The sequence below is a fragment of the Podarcis liolepis genome (genome assembly GCF_965112155.1).
Source record: "Podarcis liolepis genome assembly, chromosome: 8".
In the NCBI taxonomy this organism is placed as follows: Eukaryota; Metazoa; Chordata; class Lepidosauria; order Squamata; family Lacertidae; genus Podarcis; species Podarcis liolepis.
Genome location: NC_139560.1, coordinates 23,717,002 through 23,738,332, shown reverse-complemented (window position 1 = coordinate 23,738,332; position 21,331 = coordinate 23,717,002). Strand labels below are relative to the sequence as shown.

The 21,331-nt window shown below is 42.1% G+C and overlaps 2 protein-coding genes across 3 annotated transcripts in view; one reads left to right on the top strand and one right to left on the bottom strand.

Moving 5' to 3' along the window:
* VPS13B (vacuolar protein sorting 13 homolog B) overlaps positions 1-21,331 on the top strand; it is an 883,035-nt gene that overhangs the window by 444,560 nt on the left and 417,144 nt on the right. The gene's annotated exons all lie outside the window — the stretch shown is intronic.
* Positions 1-21,331, bottom strand: part of RGS22 (regulator of G protein signaling 22) — an 80,543-nt gene that overhangs the window by 33,356 nt on the left and 25,856 nt on the right. The window contains exons 10-19 of the mRNA XM_083517219.1: positions 20,926-21,087; positions 20,097-20,271; positions 19,385-19,539; positions 18,449-18,545; positions 16,732-16,857; positions 13,832-13,933; positions 7,620-7,814; positions 6,105-6,197; positions 3,693-3,865; positions 1,876-2,038 (exon numbers count right to left, since the gene is read on the bottom strand). Coding sequence (XP_083373345.1) covers positions 1,876-2,038; positions 3,693-3,865; positions 6,105-6,197; positions 7,620-7,814; positions 13,832-13,933; positions 16,732-16,857; positions 18,449-18,545; positions 19,385-19,539; positions 20,097-20,271; positions 20,926-21,087 — 1,441 coding nt within the window. The remainder of the gene's footprint in view (positions 1-1,875; positions 2,039-3,692; positions 3,866-6,104; positions 6,198-7,619; positions 7,815-13,831; positions 13,934-16,731; positions 16,858-18,448; positions 18,546-19,384; positions 19,540-20,096; positions 20,272-20,925; positions 21,088-21,331) is intronic.

Genomic DNA, 21,331 nt, shown 5'->3' with positions numbered 1-21,331 from the left:
ATAACAGAAGCCACACAGAGTAAGTCCTCAGTTCTTTATGTTTCATACTTTATGGGTTTGAACTTCTCTCTCTTTTTTATGTTGATTGTAGGTCTTGGCTCATTAGGCAGTGGGAAAATTCTTGGCTGTTTTCACATAATATCTTGGCTAGTTTTTCTTCAATTCCCTTCGTCTCAAGGCTAATCTTAGAGTTCCCTGACTCCAAGACACACCATAAAGTCTAATCTCTTTCTGCACTGTGGTAAAGCCATTGAGGGATTATTTCAGCGTATCAATTTCTTACCAATGCAGAGGTCTTCTGCATTTCTTAGCCCTCTCCCCACTGCCACCACCAAAATGCGTGCGCACAAACAGTGGCAGCTGATGATACGAACCATGCTATAAATTAAACCTGAGAAAGAAGCACATCCTTGGGAATGTAAATACCAGCAGTCCACCAGATGGAGGTCAGTTTTATGTCATGGAGTTCCAGGAGTTTCCAGTCATGGGGACACAGCCAAACTCTCCACACACACACTAAGCATGGAATGTTGCTTTAGCTGCAGAATAACAGGTCACTGCAGCACAGTTTGAATGCTGTAACTAGTACAGATGGGGGAGAATCGCTTCGCCTTTAAAGCTGAACCTACCTACATTCACACACTCTAAAACAATACACGACCCAAAGCACAGCAATCCTTTGACATGTACCCTTCTCCAAATTTTGCAGCAAGCTGGGCAAGGGGCAGGTGGCACAGGCCGTTAGTGAGTGTGCCATGTGCCAGCTCCTCCTCCAACCTGGGGAATTGCTGTTGTCCTATCAGCCAGGCCTCGGGGTCTGCAGCTGCTGAAGGCCAGGTTGGCTCTGAGTAAGACTTCCTTCATCCATGATATGATTGTGGGTGAGAGGGCTTATCTGGTCTGCATCACCAAGACCTGGGTGGGTGAACAAGGTGGAGTTGGTCTCACCCACCTTGTGTCCACCTGGGTACTTGGTGCAGCATCAGGGCAGACTCATGAGACGGGGAGGAGAAGTTGCTGTGGTCTATAGAAATTCTTTCTCTCTCTACAGGCTCTGTCCGGTTTATGGGGGAGAGGGGATCTAGTGCATGTGTTCCTGGCATTGGGCAATCAGGACAGTTTAGTGATTCTGCTGGCTTCCCACCTGCCTCCTGCCCAGTAGTCTCGCTGCCTGAGCTGACAGAGCTGGTCTTAGAGACAGTGTTAAAGACTCTGAGATTGCTGGTTTCTGGTGACTTCAACATCCATACCGGAACGACGGGCTGTGAAGGCTGCCATGACAACCACGGGGCTGCCTCACACTGTTTTCTCAGCTGTATAGGAAAAGAGTGATCTGAAAGTGAGGGACATTGACCTCAGTCCTTTGTCATGGTCAGATCACTTCCTGTTGAGATTGAGGCTTTCAGCACCCTTCTGCAAAGGCAGGGGACCTATTACAACGGTCTGCCCTAGGAGGCTGATGGATCCGGCGGGCTTCTAGATGGCTCTGGGGGATTTTCTGGCTGATTTGACTGACGGTCCTGTCGAAGCCCTGGCCAAACTCTGGAACCTGCAAATGGCTCAGGCTCTTGACAACACCATCCAGAACTTGGGAGTACATTTTCAGCAATATGCCAATGACACACAGTTTTACTTCTCTTTTACATCTGCAGGTAAAGCAGTGGATATGCTGGACCAATGTCATGCCTTGGTAATGGACTGGATGAGAGCCAGTAAACTGAAGCTCAGTCCAGATAAGACTTGAGGCACTGTTAGTGGGCAGTTCCCTGGATGGATGAGAGGTGGCCTGCTCTAGAGAAAGTAAATGTTAATGCAATGTGAGAACGGATCTGTCCAACACTGTCAAATCTTAAGCTCTTAATAGCAACTGATTACCTGCTCTTGCTCCATCTTTGTAGCTGGACTGTCAGGCCCAAAGAAGTATTTCCTATTCAAATATTTATTCTTAATGTCCTTAGATTTTGCTTCTCTCAGTTCTTTATTTCTGTGAAGCATCCTACGGAACTGTTCAATGTCTAGCCAGCACGTGAGGTCGATGCTGAAAATAAGGTAAAAGAGTACTTATTTCCATCGCATTACAATTTCCATTAACCAGTTAAAAAATTAGGTCCTTAACAATCAAATATCCATTATCATATGACGGCTACAATCTTCAACAGAAAAACCAGGAGGAATTGCTCCTGAGTAAACACACAAAGGATTACACCAGGGAGTCACTGTACACCACAAGTAGTTTACCAGCCAGACAAAATTATTTTCCCACACCTTCACAGCAGTCATGAAGAAAGTCTGGCAACAGCATGGTAAGAGCAACAAAGAATCTTCTAGCGCCTTGATGTTTAACAACTCAGACACTATCTTTGCTACACATTTAAGGCTGTATAAGACCACAGTAAACAGTCGTGGCTTCCTCCAAAGAATTCTGGGAAGTTTGTTAAAATAGCTGGGGGGTTTTAGGAGACCCCTGTTGCCCTCACTGTCATACAATCCTCAGAGGTCCCTGGGGAAGAGGTACTGACTGTAAAATCATTCTGGGAATTGTTTTATCTGATAGATAGATGTCATTTGTATATGTATATTGTTTTGTTGCATATTTTAGAGTCTCTAACTCTTAGACTCCATCTGTACCTTACATTTAAAGCACCTTTATACAGTGGTACCTCTAGTTGTGGACTTAATCCATTTCAGGGTGCCATTCGCACCCCGAAAAGTCTGCAACTATAACGCCTCTTTGCGCAAGTGCACGGCAAGATCAGGCGCTTGTGCGCATGTGCGCAGATCGATTTTGCGCATGCACGTGTGGCAAACCCGGAAGTAAACACTTCCGGGTTTGCCACGTTTGTAAGCTGAAAGTCCGTAACAAGAGCGGAACACAACTAGAGATACCACTGTACCATTTTGACAGCCATGGGTTCCCACAAAGACTGCAGAGAACCACAGTTTGTTAAGGGCCCCTCACAGAATCCCCAGAGTTCCCTGGGAAGAAGGATTGAGCATCCTTATCCCCTTAACCAACCATGGAATCCCAGGATTTTTTGGAGGAAGCCATTTAGACAGTAGTAGTACTTTAAATGTATGGCTATAATCCAAAAATCTCCTGTGAAAAGCCAGCCAGGGGAAGGGATTCTGGATGGAAATCTTCAGCTGAGTAAGACAGCAAAATGTCTTGGACCAGCCTTGCACAGCTTTTATATTTCCTTTCAGTTATATTTTCCTTTCTGGTGAGAAATTACATCTGCGGATATAAAGACCATGTGCCTCCCCCACTGACATGAATGAGAAAGACCTGATGAGCAGGCCAGAGGAGAGTGGAAGGTGCCCCACGTGTACCCGGGAGCATACATAAGGCTCTGGATTGGAACACATGTGTGTCTGTGATACACCTGCACCACCACATACCCACAAAACCCATTCCTGAGATGGAATTCTGAGAAACAGCTGAGAGGCTCATTCCTTCTGGGTGCATGAAGGAAATGACTTTTTTCATTGCAAAAAATCTAGCTCAGACTTCCCTAACCCAGATGTTTCAGACTACACCACCTATGTTCCCAAGCTATATCTGGAGGGCACTACGTTGGAGAAGGCTGATCTAGTCACTGCAGCAATAATTTTATCATGAGATAAGATACCAAATATCACAGTCAAGAAGACACACTTTCATTGCAAGGACGTACTAGCACAGGAAAAAATACCTTGCAGACTGCTGTTCAAGGAAGGTCCGGAAAGCTTCCAGCTCCAGTTTCTTCTTTAACAGGTCGTGAATGCTATATGACGTAGCTTCTTCAGGAAGTGCTTGACTTGGAGGTACTGTGACTACGGTAGGTTCAGGGTGCAATGGGATCTCCTCTTCTTTGACAGCCAAAACCTAATGAAAGAATTGTACCAAGCACTCTAGTTAATCTAATTAACGACCCATTTTCATAAGCCTTATAGGTTTTCCTCTGCCTTCCTACTTTCTACAGATTGCTGTTGTTTTCTGCTCCTCCATGGAATTGCAATTCAGGACCAAACATGAAGGGGCAATTACATGTATCAAGATATGAGACAGGGTGCACTCCACCAAGGATGACTGCCAAGCGACCGACAGTTATTACAAAATGGCTTCTATGGGAGTCAAGCACTGATGAAGAGGAGATGGAGATGTGAGCTGAAATCAATGTTTCCTTATCTCTGAGATGAGGCTTATGATGTGACTGTAGAAAGCCTTTAGCTCACATTTTCTGGCCCAAGGGCCACTCCCATACTTGGCCAACCCTCTGGGACTGCATGCCAGCAATGGATGTGGCTGAAAGTAGATGCTGAGGTGGAAAAATAAAAGTTAGAATCATAGAATCATAGAGTTGGAAGAGACCACAAGGGCCATCGAGTCCAACCCCCTGCCAAGCAGGAAACACCATCAGAGCACTCCTGACATATGGTTGTCAAGCCTCTGCTTAAAGACCTCCAAAGTAGGAGACTCCACCACACTCCTTGGCAGCAAATTCCACTGTCAAACAGCTCTTACTGTCAGGAAGTTCTTCCTAATATTTAGGTGGAATCTTCTTTCTTGTAGTTTGGATCCATTGCTCCGTGTCCGCTTCTCTGGAGCAGCAGAAAACAACCTTTCTCCCTCCTCTATGTGACATCCTTTTATATATTTGAACATGGCTATCATATCACCCCTTAACCTCCTCTTCTCCAGGCTAAACATGCCCACCTCCCTTAGCCGTTCCTCATAAGGCATCGTTTCCAGGCCTTTGACCATTTTGGTTGCCCTCCTCTGGACACGTTCCAGTTTGTCAGTGTCCTTCTTGAATTGTGGTAGGACCAGTTTAATTCCTGCCCTCAGAATACTACTGATTAAAATGGGGGCCCTGATGTAAGGAAGGATTGCCAGATCAATCAATCTTTATTACGGTCCAGAGACCCAACAAATCGTTACAAAGCAATACGCAATTCAGACAGCCTACCTCCAGGTTAAACAAGCATTTTGTTCAGACTTAAAGATAGGGATATCATTGGTTCTTGCAACCACCAATAAAAACTTCGCCACTGCTAATGTTCTAGCATTTGTTCGGTCTTCCAATAGGAACCTGACATAGTGAGCCTCTGATTTTCCTGGGAAAGGCACCAGCAAGGGTAGTAGGATTGCCAGATCAGCTAACTAAGGCCACATTCACTCAGTATATTTTGAGCACTAAGATGCCACTTTAAACAGTCATGGCTTCCCCCAAACAATTCTGGTAACTGTAGTTTGTTAAGGGTGCTGAAAGATGTTGGGAGACCCCTATTCCTCCTCAAAGAGTTACAATTCCCAAAGTTCCCTAGGAAGAGGTGTTGTTAAACCACTCTGTGAATTGTAGCTCTTGAAGCGGTATCATGGTGCTCTAAATGAATGGAGTGAAAGTGGCCTAAAAAAACATGTGCTGTGCAAACTAAAGCATGGACAGCTAACTGGAGGCTACAATCAAGTATGGCCTATTGATTAAAATATTCAGAGCAGGTGTGGCTCTGTCCTTTAAGGCAGCCTTTGCCAATCTGGTGTCCTCCAGATGGACTACAACTCCCATCAGTCCCATCCACTATGGTCAGAGATGATGGAAGCTGTAGTCTAAAACATCTGGAGGGCAAAAGTTTAAGGAACCCTGTTTTGAGGCAGCACCCCATGGATTAATCCTCACCACCTAGACAATTCGATATAAAAGTGAGGTGCATTCTCCTAGTGTAAAGACTTTGGGCCTATCCACACCACTTGAAATGCAAGCAAATGGAGGCTGTCCCATGTGTCAAAGCACCACTTGGGTCTCATGACTTTTCATAGACCTTGTTTCTGTCTTTCTTCTCCTCCTTTTGTAGTTTGCATGAGGACTATTACTGATTTGTGTGTCTGGCCACTTCTCATGAAATACTTCCTATCTAAGTTTTCCAAGGAGATGACATGCTGTAGCCATGAGCTGGACCTTAGCGTGGGTAGTGTGTCCCTCAAAAGCCAGTGATGCCGAGCCACAGTGTGTAAAAGTCTACAAGTGTCTACAAGTTATCCCACCCGAGAAATACAAAGAGTTAACCTCCTGGTGCTAGGCAAAAATAAAGAGCTTGTTTTTGTTAATAGGTGCTTGTCTTACCTCATCCTTCTTGGAAATGCTGTCTCCATGCAAAGCCTGCAGCTTTCTAAAGTACACTGAGTCCAGCTGTCGAGTTTCTTCCACCAGCTCCACCTAATAAAAATAATATCTTATGTCATCCGCACAGTACACATTATATAAAGGAAGATGAAGGGGTTGGAGAGGCAGCCTGCCAGTGACAGTGGGTAGAAAAGAACCACACTTGCCAACAACAAGACAGATGTTTAGGAGGCATATCACTGGAAGGCGCATCCTCTGGAGCAGATGGTTCAAGGAGAGGATTCGCTGAAACAGCTAAAAGGAAATTCCCTCCCAGTGGTGCTGGGGCTTCTCACTTGGGGGTGAATGCACCAACGAAAAAGGAAGCATGATAAAGTTGTTGCAAGCTTTGCGCAAGGACTGGTTTTTTAAATTTCATTTTTAAAATGCATTCAGAAGGAAAAGACACCAATTTTATTTAAACTCATCCAGGATAATGTTTTAACTTTCAGATAATTAACAAATACATATATGTACAGAGGAGTTATCTTGATGGTGGAGGCACAGAAATCTCCACTCCCTTTTAATAGCGAGCTCAGGCAGCTAGTGCTGCTAGGATTATAGCCAAAACAGGAAACTAGGAAAGCAAAAGTAAGGTATTAGCATCCTTGGGGAAACCCTGAGATTTGCAAAATACCCAGAATGATAACAAAAACAAACAAACAAAGGGGGGGGATATAAAATGCTGCCCAACATGGACTGAGCACACTCAGAAGCAACAGGTCCCACCTGTGATGACCGAACATTCAAACGGCTGTTATTATATAATAAAAACTGGACAGTGTAGCATCCTGTTAGCCACGCTGACCTGGATTTCCTTCTTTCTTTAATAATGTTTTTATTTGTTCTTCATGGTACAAAAGATACATTTTGAGAAAACAATTATTAAACCAGTAAACAGCGAACTACTTGTCCCGATAGAACTAGAGATTTCTGTCATGCTATGTAATAAAAGTTTCACTTTATTACTCTAAAATATCACACTAGATCTGGATGTCTTGTCTTGGAGAATTTTGTCTAGCCCTCTCTGTGTACAATTGGGAAGGGCGTGATGACCATTCTCTCCCGGACAAACATCTATGACCCACAGGGCATCGACATTATAGGCAAGGGATCCGAGGCAAGAAGATGAACAGGCTTAAGGTTAAATCCTATTTTATTAGTTGCTTAGACCCCTCAAAAAGCCAATGAACACCCAGTATGCTAGAAAATACCAGGGCTTTAAGGGCACAGACAATAAATTAAGAGTCGGCACTCAATTAGGGGGGGGGGGAAGAGGTTGAATTTCTATGAATTATTTTGTAGCTTAAGGGTTGCTAGCCTCCTTACACAAGCCAACAACCAGTTCAACACTGCATGACTCCAAATGCAGGGATTTCACATGCAACAGCTTAGCAATTCAAACAAAAGGGGCCAGTGATGAGTTAAAAACAATACCACTTCTTTCTCACTTCGTACCATATATCCTTAAATTACCTGCCCATAAGTTTTTCTGTCTTGTTCTACCATCTTCATCCATGGATCTAAAAGAAGGATGAGGATGTATTCTTCTGCTGAGTCAAAAAGATCCTCAAATGGTGGCTCAATTTTCTGGTAAATCTCATTTTTTGTGATCTGTTGTAGTCCAATATCCATGCTAGCAGAAGGAGCAATGTAATTGGCATAAAGAAACTGTGTTAAGTGGAAAGAGAAGCAAACGGTTAGATGGTCATCCTAACAGACACAATAAATTCATTTGTCTAACCGCTTTGAGGATGTTGTTTTTAAATAATCAAGTGGTGTATACATTTTATGAAATAAAAAAGGGGGAAATATTAAAAAAACATATTTGTAATTTGTGTTTTCTGCAACATTAGCTCTCGCTTCCTATTCTCATTCTGCTATTAATTATTCCAAAATTCAGTATCTGCTGTCAGTTGTTATGTTTATCAAAAATGTTTGGTTTCCTCTCCAAGTTCATTAAAGCTGCTAGTAATGGAAGATCTGTGAAGGGGAAACTACAGGTCCCCAGGATACTCTGTGGTAAGTCATGTGCTTTAAATGTGCATTGAATATGCTTTAAATGTACAATGTGGATTTGCTCTTGGGTGGCTTTTGTGATACACACTATTTTAGCACAACACAGGAACTCTGCAGTCTAAACACTAAAAGATTTGTTTTAACAAATTAAAACTAAGTAGAGCTAACAGAAAGCAAAATGGAATGATATATCCCACCTCTTATTGTGTTCTACCTGGCTGCAAAATAAAACGCAATTTTCAGATACTCAGCAATAATACCAAAACTTGGAAACTTCATGGAAAACTAATGCTACAGTTACATCAAATTTTAATATGATCTACACTGTTCAAATGTAAAAAAGCTGCATTAGCAAAGAACAGAAAAAGATTTTAAACAATGCAATATCTATAAACACTTTTTCTTAGAAGGGGATTAGCTATTTTATTCAGACTGAGCTGGGCCGCTTCAAGGCTAAATTGATTGCTCTCCTATGACTCATAAATTAACACATAGGAGCTGAGAATAGGAAAGGATGAAAGAAAGAAAGAAAGAAAGTTTTCCTTGCCTTGCTGGAAATGTTCTCTCACCAATGTGTGCGTTTTTAGAAGCTCAAATGTCATCTTTTTGTTTTACTCATTGGAAAAGTGGTGGAAGCTGTGTGTCCATTATTTACAAAGCCATTCCGCAGGCATTCATGTGCACTGTACAGAACAGTAATCCTTAAATTTTGTTACGTTACAAACATTACCTTTTGCATAGCAGTTGATACAAACAAGGCTGCTTGAAAAGCTTAAATTTAGAGGGCTTTTAGGCTGTTGCTGGGACGGCTGGGTTGGGACTCAGCTGCACTCCAGAAAATTCAGGTTGCACAGTTAACACTGAATTGGAGCGCTTGCACCACAAACCCACTTCCCCCAAATATCAGACTTTTTGCACTAAGTAAAGTGAGGGGAATCATAGAATCACAGAATTGTGGGGTTGCAAGGTACCCTGAGGGTCATCTAGTCCAACCTCCTGCAATGCAAGAATCTCAACTAAAGCATCCATGACAGTTGGCCATCCAACTCTTGCTTAAAAACCTCAAATGAAGGGGACTCCACCACTGGAAAGTTTGGGGTAGCATTTGTTAGGCACAACATCATCCAACCCTCCCACAAACAATTCAGAATGAATGCTCAATAAATAGCTGGCCTTATCTGATCTCCCTGAAAACAAATCAATAAACATGCTCAATAAACTGGCCATTTGGAAGCAACCCATATTCGTACTTCATTCTGATGCAGAAAAACATAGGGACATGGGAAGCTGCTTTATACTAAGCAAATACTTAGCAGTTCTCCAAGGTTTCAAAGAAGGGTCCCGCTCCGCTCTATTTGGACATGCCAGGGACTGAACTTGGGACTTTCTGCATGCAAAGCTGATGTTCTACCACTGAACCACAGCTCTTCCTGAAAGGTTCTTTGCTTATCTGACAAATGTCTGAGTGGCACAAACATAGGAATCAGCTTTACTCAATGTCAGATCACTGGTCTATCCAGTTCAGTACTGTTTATACTGACTGGGAAATGACAGTATGTAGGGCAGGGCTGGGGAACCTGCGACCCTCCAGATCATGTTGGCCTCCAACCCCTATTAGCAACAGACCAATGGTCTGGAATGATAGCAGTCCATCAACATCTGGAGGGCCACATGTTCTCCCAGCCTGTTTTAAGGGGTCATCGTCATCATTAGTATCCCACTTTTCTGTTAAAAGCAGAAGGAAGTAAAACAGTACCGTCAAAACCATACAAAACAAAAATCAATCTATGCATAAAAGGTGGCATGCCTCTCCATCACTTTCCCTGGTACACACATTCCCACAGACATCTATGGTCCAACAAGTGTTGCAGCACCACACAAAGCCAGAGGTGATCACAGGATACAATATGAAGTAATATGGTTACTTCAGGTGACCATATTTCTACCACACAACTTTCAATTTCAATTCACACACACACACACACACACACACACACACATCCACGTAGTTTATCTCCAGTTTAATAATGCAGCCTTTTTTCTGGCGCAAACCTAAGTTTGAACATATGATGGCAACAATTGCCAATGTTGTTCTCACTCTCAGTGGTGAAGATTCTCCTTTAAATATCACTTTATTTCCCACTCTATCTATGTTTTCCAGACTTTTTCTGGGGTAGTCAAACCTCTAAATGCCCCTTGTACAGGATAGGGCTCTGAACAATTAGAGTATGATACCGTCCATTACATGGGGGAAAATGTTTTAATGGGGTATCTATAAACACCTGAAAAGTTCAGAGAAAAGTCACAGTACATATAACAGCATATCAGACTTCATTTATTCAGCGATTTTTTTTTCTTCAGTAAAAAGAAGAATGCATTTCCCTATATTGCCTCTATATAATTTCTCAATAATATAAAAGCAAATTCCAGATGTGGACTGTGTTCAGTGTTTGCATCTTTATACTATTTATAAAGATAAAATCTGGAGGCAGTAAATTTATCCAGCACCTCCCCCTATTCCCAAATCAGGTCAGCATTCAGGTATAAAACCCTGACCCCAGGAAAGTAAATTGGGCATTGTCTTGGCTTAGTACAGACAAAACTTGTCCTCAAGTCTTTATTTCTAAACTCCCAAGTATCCTGGTTGAACCAGAATTAAGTATTAAATCCCTTTGAAGTAAATGAGAAAGTTAAGCACGTAATGTAATGAAATGTCCAAAAGTTAGGAGATATATTCACGAGCACACACACACACACAATTCAAGTTGTCAACATTGTTTTCAAGCAATTTAATTTCTGTACATAAAACAGTGATAGCTCTTTTCATCTAAAATTGTCCCTGGCAAACAGCAGCATATTTCCTATAACAGCATTACATTTTTCTACCTCTAAATAGCATTTCTTCCTCCGGCCCCAAGCAGATTTCCACATGTGTTTGTCGTTTTCCTTTTCCAATTCATTTTACACTTTACTATATGTACTTTTAGCAAAATAACCACAGTGCATTCCATTCGCTGTGCATACAGTGGCGTGCGCGCGCGCGCGCGCGCACACACACACACACACTAAACCCCCTGGAATGCACTGTCGTTTCTTTAATATTTCACAAAGCTTGAACAGAAGTAATCAAAGAAATTATAAATGCTTTTTTTATTTTAAAAAAAATCTAATTTAGTGCTTATTTTCAGTGGCATAACAAGCACACCCACATAGCACATATGAAAGGCTTTGGGCACAGTTCATGCGGAAGTTGTCCTATGCAGGCCTCGAGGGAAGGAATGAGTTTTACAATGTCAAGCCCTGTGAAGCATTCAATTTGCTTGTACAAAAAAATCAATCCCATTCATAGGCTCAAGGAAAGTTACAGCACCAAAGCATCCATTTGACAATAGGCTAAAACCTTGTGCCCAATTATAAACTAAAAGCCCTGACCACCAAAAGCCAAACCAAATAGAAAGTTCTTTAATGCTTTCCATGGAGGTTCGTGAGATAGGGCTTATGGCAGGGGCAGCCAATATGGTACCCTTCATGATGTTGGCTTCCAGCTCCCATCAGACCCAGCCAACATGACCAGTTGCAGAAACAGCAGCCGTTGTCATCCTTAACATGCGGAGGGCACCAGGCTGATTCTCCTTATTCTATAGCGGAATGGAGTGGGGAATTGATCCAGCCAGTGGGCCAGATCCCTTTTGGCTCTGACACAAGTGGGTGAGTTCGCCCACCTGTCAAGCACGATCCCATAATGACATCAGGAGACAGATTCCAAGGCGCACTGTCAGTACCCAATCAGACAACATATTCAAAAGGGCTTGCTATAACCACCAATCAGCTGAATCCAAACCACACTGACAAATTGCCATTTTTCCTCTGTAGGCAAATGCCATTTCTACATTCATGGGCATAATCAAAATAAGCATATTAATTTCCATGCCAATGGTGAGGGCAGAGTTTGGAAAAGCACAGTGACCAAAAGCAGCCTCTTTTCTTGATTAGATGCAGCTTGAGACTCATCTGCGTTCCAATCGCGTTATTTATATATATATATATATATATGATCATGCTGCCATAAAAAGCAAACTCAAGAATGATACCAAATGTTGCCGCACATGTGTTGATTTGCTATGTTACATTTGGGTTGTTAGTTATGCTAATGGAACAGTTTCACATATTGCATTTTGATGTATTTGCTTTTAATGATCATGCGGATATCGCTTTCTGCAATTTCCTAGTTACACTCTTTGTGCAATGTTCTGCTGTCACCACCAGGCCCAGCATGGAAATGAGATTAAGAAGGCGAAAAAGAGTCAGAGGAAAGTCACAGCTTCAACATATACTCATGCACTGCCGGGCATATGCTCCAAATGCCCAAGTTTAAAGCAGTATTGAAATTGTACTAACAAAATTTCTTTCTTTCTTTCTTTCTCTTTCTTTCTTTCTTTGAACTAAGGTTGACAGGTCTAACTTACACAACATTAAAAAAAATAATTAAAAAGCATGATGGCTAAATGGAATGTTTCTTCAGAGAGGCAGACTAGGATTCTAGTTCAGTGACAGAACACCTGCTTTGCATGCAGAAGGTTCCAAGTTAATTGTCAGCATCATGTCTGGTGTTGAGCTATAAAACCTTAAACGGCTCAGAACCACTTGGATGTTAATCACAGTACATTGTGGAAGCAAGGCATGGAAGTGAGAAATGGAAGTGAGCACAGAAAGAAGAAAACCATGGTACACTTGCATTGACACAACTGGATACCTTCATCTGTCCCATATTTCTTGATCAGTGACCAGCATGCTGGCTGGGGCTAGGATCATGGAGTTCAACCACACAGGGGTTCAAGCTTTTGGGAAGGCTGGTTTAAAGGGGGTGGGCCCCTTTGAATTACTGTGCTTGTGATTGACAACATTCTCACTCAAAATACGATGGGTGCAAGTAATGGCTACTGAGGCTCCATTTCAACTGGAACTAACTAAGTCCGTACTTCCAAGGCATAAATTTAACTGGTGAAGCCTGTGCTACAGAAATGGGGGAGGCCTTATTGGACCTAATAACCAGTATACCTGAAGGAGCGTCTCCACCCCCATCGTTCAGCCCAGACACTGAGGTCCAGTGCCGAGGGCCTTCTGGTGGTTCCCTCGCTGCAAGAAGCCAAGTTACAGGGAACCAGGAAGAGGGACTTCTCGATAGTGGTACCCACCCTGTGGAATGCCCTCCCACCAGATGTCCAAGCGAAAAACAACTACTAGACTTTTAGAAGACATCTGAAGGCAGCCCTGTTTAGGGAAGCTTTTAATGTTTAATAGACTATTGTATTTTAATATTCTGTTGGAAGCTACCCAGAGTGGCTGGGGAAACCCAGCCAGATGGGTGGGGTATAAATAATAAAATTTATTATTATTATTATTATTATTATTCAACCACTCTGACTTTTTCACTGATGCAGAAATATAAGAGTGTGCTATTTCCAAATAACAAGCAGCACAGCGACTGCACAAGGATTACACAAAATGCCTGGAGCCCAGATACATATCTGAGCAAACACCATGCCCAGCTAATGTTTAGATCATCTACAGAAACCATTTAAAGCATCTTTTGCTGACAGTGACTCCAGAATAATTTCCTTGGGGACAGACATACTTGGAAGCAGCCTTACTCTATATTTATGACTTACTTGAGCTTGCTGGCCCACTTTGAAAGGATGGATGGTTTCTTGATAGAAAAGCTGGTGATAATCCTGCAGGTCAAACCAAAAATACGTGCTGTTCTTCCACAGCTACAGATTGGGAGGGGGAAATAGAAGTTATTGCTACCCAATTTTTGTGAAGTTTTCCAAAAAAGAAAAGAAGTAGTTTACATTTCCAGGGTTAGTTGATTGCACAGCTCCTTGGGGTTCACCATAAATCACACTTAATTGAAAAGAGCTTGAGTCATGTGTTCCATGCTGGCAGAAGAAGAGCTCACGTAAAAGCGCTGCCACTGTGATACATGTATTTCCAATACGTGCTCTATCTTTTATTGTATCCTCTTGCAAATAATTGGCTATTAAAATTATTAGTGTGGTAGTTAACATTCGAAGATTAACCCACATTTGAATGGAATTAAGCCATCGGTTCATAATGCACATCTGAAACTTACACTGTGCTGGGACAGCATTTTTCTGCAATTGCTGAGATCATGAAATGTTTTTATCCTGACCATCTTACATTTTTTAATTATGCGCCTTTCATCCGCCCCTCACTAAAACTTGGTGCTGTTGCGCAGAGCCAAGTATTTCCATAGGGACAAAGCACTTAATGAACTCCATTACCTCAGAGGCTCTTGTCATTTTGAAACAAAATCAAGGGAATTTTTTCTGAAATGTTACAACAGGCATTAGTGCCCCAAGTTTTGACACTTAGGTTTGAAGATTTTGGCCAGCCGAAGCCAAGACAAATGTAAATTTTGACTATGAAGTCTGCACTGTATGTGAAATGATAGAGAATTTTTTAGTAAGTCTGCTAGTTTGCTGTATTATGTTTTTAATTTATTTCCCTTTTTAAAAATTTGATTTATAACCTTTTCTGAATAATGAACAAGCAACCATAACATATTATCATCTTAAGAATTACACATCATTAAAGTATATATAAAAGTCAATATTACATAGTTCATACATGGCACCCGGGGGGTTCTGATTCTTAATTATTATATATGTTCTGAAGAATTAAAAGTTAACACTACTCTCTGAATTGTGTCTGTTAACTGGATAATAAATCCAAATGACTACAATGAAGAGTACTTCCAAATAAACCTGTTCAGGGTCTATAGGTAAGTCCCACTGATATCAGTGGAGTCTAGGGCTTGATTACGTTTAATGTTAAGAGCATCACCTGGTAATATTGTATGAGGTATTTCTACTTAATAGTAAACACAGGGGCTGCTTTGAATTGGAATCACAACATCGAGACAGAAGTTTAACGTTTATCTTCCCCACCACAATGCAGACAAAAATCACTCCTTGGGGCAGCAATTAGCAACATGAAAGAAAGCTTCCATTGGTGCCAATGGGAGCGTCTTCCTGTTGCTGTTTGTAGAATGGGGAATATTCTTTCCCCAAGTAAATTGGAGGTAAAAATCCCACCTCCCATCCATTTGTGCTGTGTTTCCAATTCAAAACAGGCTCTGGCCTTACTATTAAACACACACACACACACACACACACACACACACAGAGAGAGAGAGAGAGAGAGAGAGAGAGAGAGAGTGCTATAGACAATGCATTTTATGTCCCCTGTTGTTAGGCCCTAATTCCCAGGTGTGCATTAAGATTCTAATTTTAGAATGAAATTTTAAAACACACCTACTTGGAAGTAGGGATGAAGGAGAAATTCAATCCAGCTTTCATGCAAAGACAAAACCCTATTTGCTCTTTTTGAAACAATATGTGAGCTGAAACAAAGATATCCTTCTGAATTTACAATCTGAATTTTGCAATGCTGTTCTCTGGTCAAGAAATGCGTACAAAAATGCTTATGCTAGGGGAAAGCATGAAGAAGAATGCATATATTTATGAAAATGGTCTACAAAAAATTGCTTTGTAAAAATGAGTACATTGCATATAAAAAGGTGTATAATACAATTTTCATGAATGGTTTAAAAAAACAAAACCCAAACTGATGTGGAAACATGAAGAATTGAAGTTAAGTTTGGAAAAATATGAAACCAAGAAAAAACAACATTGATAGATTTGCCAACCCCTACTTTAAAATAAGATCCCAGAAATCAATGGGGCACACTTCCAAGTAAGCAAGTTCAGGATAGAACTTCTCAGATGGCAATTCTCTTGTCTTTACTCACATTCAGTCTGCCCTAAACAGAATATCCTACATAGGGTTTGGAGGACTGGAGTGGGTGGGATACTTCAAATGCTTGATTCTCTCGCCTGTCCTCCACGGATACATCCTGCTTTTAAAATCCTCCAATGTGGTTGATCCCTGACATCTCAGGTAGCAAGTGACAGGAAAGACCTCTGCCTGAGACCTTGGAGAGCCACTGATAGTCAGTGTAGACCAGACTTCCCCAACACAATGCCTTCCAGATGAGTTCCAGACTACAACTCCTGTCATCCATGACCATTGGCCATGCTGGCTGGGTCTGATGGGAGTCACAGTGCAGAGCATCTGGAAGGCACAGGATTGGGGACGGCTTGTGTAGACAATACCAACCTAGATGGAGCAAAATAAGGCAGCTACATTTGTCCATATTTTTAATCAGGGACTATTTAGAAATACCTTCTCTAGCATCTTCCTTTACCAGTCAGCTATTTCCCAATCCCCAGCCCAATCTAGCATCACCTTATTTAAAGGGAGATTATAAATATTTAGGCACGATAAGAATAGCCGATGTGTCTCTGGGCCTCTGAAGTTCAAAACCATCCTTAGCTGCTCAGTTCAATGAGTTGCCAGCATTTTCTAGCCTAGCCATCTTCACTGGGCTGGAGAGAGGCCAAAATGCTTCTGCATATTCCTAAGAAGGAGGTGCAAAGTGCCCATCGTAAGAATAAAATACCTTGATTTAAAAAAATCCTTATACCTTATTTTCCGACTTCTCACAGAATTCAGTAAAAATGTAGCCTGATCTGCTCTCCACATTAAGGGACTGAAGCATTCTTTCCATTACAGAACTTCCCAGTTCTGAAACGGCTGCGGTCGTTGTGCCCTAGGATCACAGAAAGCACAGTTCAGCAAGGCATGAAAGCCTCATTCTGTCTCAGATTTAAATAGCGGCAGCCAAATAAGCCAGCTGAATGGTCTCACCTGTTTTCTAATCTCAAGTTTCTTGAATGTGGTACTTTTATCTCTATAGTGACACATTGCAACACTTGCCTCTCTCATGTGTCCCCTTCTTCAGTTCTTGCCGTACTATCAAATTTTAGGAAATTTGCCTGTGAAGCACTGTGGAACATGGTGGCATTTCATAAATATATACTAATAATGAAATGGATGTTGCAGACTTAAACATTTGTGTGTTTTTACTGCTTTGTGATAGGACTGACAGGGTCCTTAGTGGTGGAGAGCCAGTGTGGTGTAGTGGTTAAGAGCAATAGACTCGTAATCTGGGGAACCGGGTTCGCGTCTCCGCTCCTCCACATGCAGCTGCTGGGTGACCTTGGCCTAGTCACACTTCTCTGAAGTCTCTCAGCCCCACTCACCTCACAGAGTGTTTGTTGTGGGGGAGGAAGGGAAAGGAGATTGTTAGCTGCTTTGAGACTCCCTAGGGTAGTGCTAAAGCGGGATATCAAATCCAAACTCTTAGGGGCATCTAGAATCTGGGAAATCTTGGGTGAGATTTGGTTAAAAGGAAGTAGCATCACATCAACTGTCTTCCCTCCTATGGGATTCTCAATATGCATTTAGAAGGGAAATTAACTGAGTATGCATCTGGGAGCTTGTAGGGTGGGGGGGGGGAGTTGACAGGAGGGAAAAGGAAGAGAAAATGACTTGTTGGGAAGGGTTAAATATCCCTAAAGCTCCCCAACAGCTTCCTAAGCCAAAACGACAACTTTCTGAGACTGCTTTTCATTATTTCTTTTCTTTTCTTTTTTTTAAAAAAACTGTTGGGGCTTTGTTTTCTGCAGTTTGCCCCTTAAGCAAGCTTGGCACTGGTTTACATTTGTAGTGCCTTAACTTCAAGGTTTTGGCCTGAAACAGAAATGGCCAGTAGGACAATTCTGGCCCCTGTAGGAACTTCATGTGACTGCTGGTAGCTCTGCCAGTTTTTAATCGAGGCATGGTAAAAAGGTTTGCCTCAGGTTCACTTCTAAGGAAAACAAAACAGAACAAAATAAAAAGGAGGTTTTGAAATTGTGGAAATAAGATATTTCACAGTTTGATGCCATCTCTCCCTCTCTCCTTTTTATTTTGCATGTAACATAAATAGTATGCAAGTGTACTCATTTGTGTGGTCAATGCTGTGCCTGGTCACATGTGGTCCATTATAGTGAAGCCCTTATAGTGTGACAAATTCATTATGCAGCTTGTCTGATCATGGTAGTTATGGGGTGAGTTTTATGCAGCACAATATACAATCCAGACCTCAGACCACGGTCTGGAGAACAAAGTAGGCTGCCTCTTGCCTTTTGTAGCCAGATTTGATGTTATCAAGAGGGTGGGGACTCAAGAGGTGGCTACCACAGGGTAAGCCCAAACAAGAAGCAATCATACCTCCACTCTGGTATGGAGGGCAGTATCATAGACACCTGGTCACCAAACCATTTTCAGCAGATCCAGGAATTCCAAATGCTACTCACAGGGATCATTTCCACGTAGGTGTATTTTCTATCCAGCTTTGGCATCAGATAATCTGTTTTGTCAGGAATTGTTGTCATATGAGCAGCTGTTGCTGGCCTGGACCCATGAAGAAGAAATAGGTTCAAAAGATGCTTGAGGATCATTGGAGACTATGTCATGTGTCACAAAGGAGATAAAATAAGTGAGTTCACGGTTAGGGTTATTGAGTTCTATTCCTAGAGACAGCGTCCTTACCTTTAAATGTTCCAGGCAAAGAGAAGAAGCAGGCAGTGTACCTCCAAACTTATTCCTCCTCCAGCTCTTGCCCTACATCCCAGGTGTGGGGAACCTTTGACTCTCCAGATATTGCCAATGGAAAATAGCCAGGGATGATGGGCGTTGTAGTCCAGATACATTGGCAGGAACAGAAGTTCCCCACACTTGCCTAACCCTTTCCCAACACTTGTTGGGGAGCACAATTAGAGCCCTGCTGGCAGCAGCAGGTATAAGTAGAGAAGAGGAGGACAGGCAGTGGGGCTGGTGAAAGAAGAGAATGAGAGCCACCAAAACGGTGTCCTTTCTCGGTGCCTCTGAACATTAAAAGACACATTCACCATTTCCAGGCAAGGGTCTTCGACAGGTGCTTATGACAAAATATTAAACGAAGATGCTGTCAGCGGAAGAATAAGCAGGCAATGAATGAAACTAAAATGTGGTGGAACATGTTATGAATGAAAAGAATAAACGCTTTTTGCATATAGGCAACTCCCTGTTTGCGCAGCTGTTGCATTCTGGGTCACTGCACGCATCGGTGGTCATGTGTAAGTCCGTTCCGCCCCATGTTCTGCCCCATGATAGGGCTGAAGATGACACGCATGCCAGCGGTCACACATCAATTAGACACATTCAAAATGGTGCATGCAAAATACTTTATATGTGGAGATCTAAGTGCTTACCGCTTCTTGTCAACATCCACTGAACTCAAGAGGAGGGCAGGAGCTTCCTGAATAGCACTTTGGCTCCGGGGCAGGACTGCTGATAACAGTCTGGAAGGCATCTGCTGATCTACTGTAGCTCCTTTTGGTGGTGGTGATGATCCCGTTTCTCCTCTCTAGAGAGAAAGAACTTCTCAGAATTAACTTGTCCTGTTCCATCTACTGCATGTCTGTTTTCAATAGATACAGTCTAGATATAGTAAAAAAATTAAAATCTTTTGTCATAACCAAAAATTCTTTGTACTAAAGGTAACTACAGCATCAGACCGAAACCATGAACTGCTTTTTTAATTCAGGACAATTTTGGAGATCAGTTTGGTGGTTCTGTAGCAGGGACAGCTCTTGAAAAGACACGTTTAAGTACACATACCCAACTCACATGGCTTATGAATGCCATATATCTACTTGATAAAACCATCCAAACAATGTAATGGTTCCAGGGCCAGCTTTTGTAGGCCAAGGGAGCTGCATTTGATCCACTAGCTGAGTCAAATTTCCCATTAGCTGCATTTCCCACCAGCATGTTACGAGTTACAGCACCGTCTTTCTTGACCAGGCCTCCACTATCACAGTTCTTGCAGATCTAGATATATAATGGGGTTCTGCCCTCTTCACCACCTGGTACAGGCATCATATATTATGGATGAAAGCCCAAGAGTGACAGCAGCAGTACCTGGGGCTGTGCTATTTTTGGCATGCAAGATTTAGCTCTCAGTGGCAAGAGTGATACCATCTGTGGGAATGGATCCACATCCATACGTGGCTTCTGTTGCCGAGAATGCCAGATTTTCAGTTTGGTGCTGGCAGCCTGTGTGGCTCCTGTATGGATAACACAAAACCGGGGACCCCTGGAGAGGATATAAAGAAACAAGTAGTTAGATGGACACTGTAAGTGGGCTCAGGTGAACAAAGAGAAACAATACTGCCTTTTGTTTCTCTTTGTGTCAGAGAGAGCCCTTGACCCATTCCTCTTGTTGCCCCCAACTGGCAGTGGTAGCAGAAAAATGGGAAGAATGACAGGAAACATGTCCTGCTGCAGAAACTGAGACATTTTAAAATAGAATAGAAAAGGAGGAAAATCATATAAACATTGACATACCATATATCTACATCTATGTACAGCCCCCTTCCTAACAGTAATAACAACAAGCAAGAATCTTCACTCGCTCGTTAACTTTTAGGCTACCTTTGAGGGCGAAAGTCACAAGGCAGCTTGCATAAAAATGTATGAATAACAAAACTCAGTGCACCATAAGCCACCAATGAAGCAGCAATATATAGCATCACCCCATTAAAAGGAGCATAAAATACTAGCATAATTTCAAGCCAACAGACCATGACATCTTAAGAGAAAGCAGTTTGGTTCTTCCCATGTTCAGCATTTAGCTGCTGATGTAGCAAACGTTTAGAGGCATAATTTTATCTTTCCTCCCCTCAACTCCCCACAAAGTGTTGAGACAAAACAGGATTTGATTAAATGGCTTTGATTTTCATCCTCTTACCAGTAAAGAAGCAAAGGTTTCACTACGTCAGGTTGAGCACGTCTTAAGTTATACATGTTCCACTGGTCCCCATCAATCAGGTTAAGCTTTATCAAAACTTCAGTGGTAAGGAAATAATCTCCATTGCTCACTAAGTAGGTTTTTTTCATTTTATCAAGCTGTCTTGAATGAAGGAAAACATTCACACAGAATATGCACAAACGCATCGCAGCTAACAACTGAGAAGAAGCTAACTATATTTTCAGATAAAATCCCACACAGCAGAAGATAGAATAGTTCTCTTCCCCAAAAGAAAATAAAAAATTAGGTGTTTCAAATAGTTCAGTATAGGGCAGTGCTGGGGAACCTGCAACCTTATAGATGTTGTTGGACCCCCAATTCCCATTATCTACACACAGTCAGCATG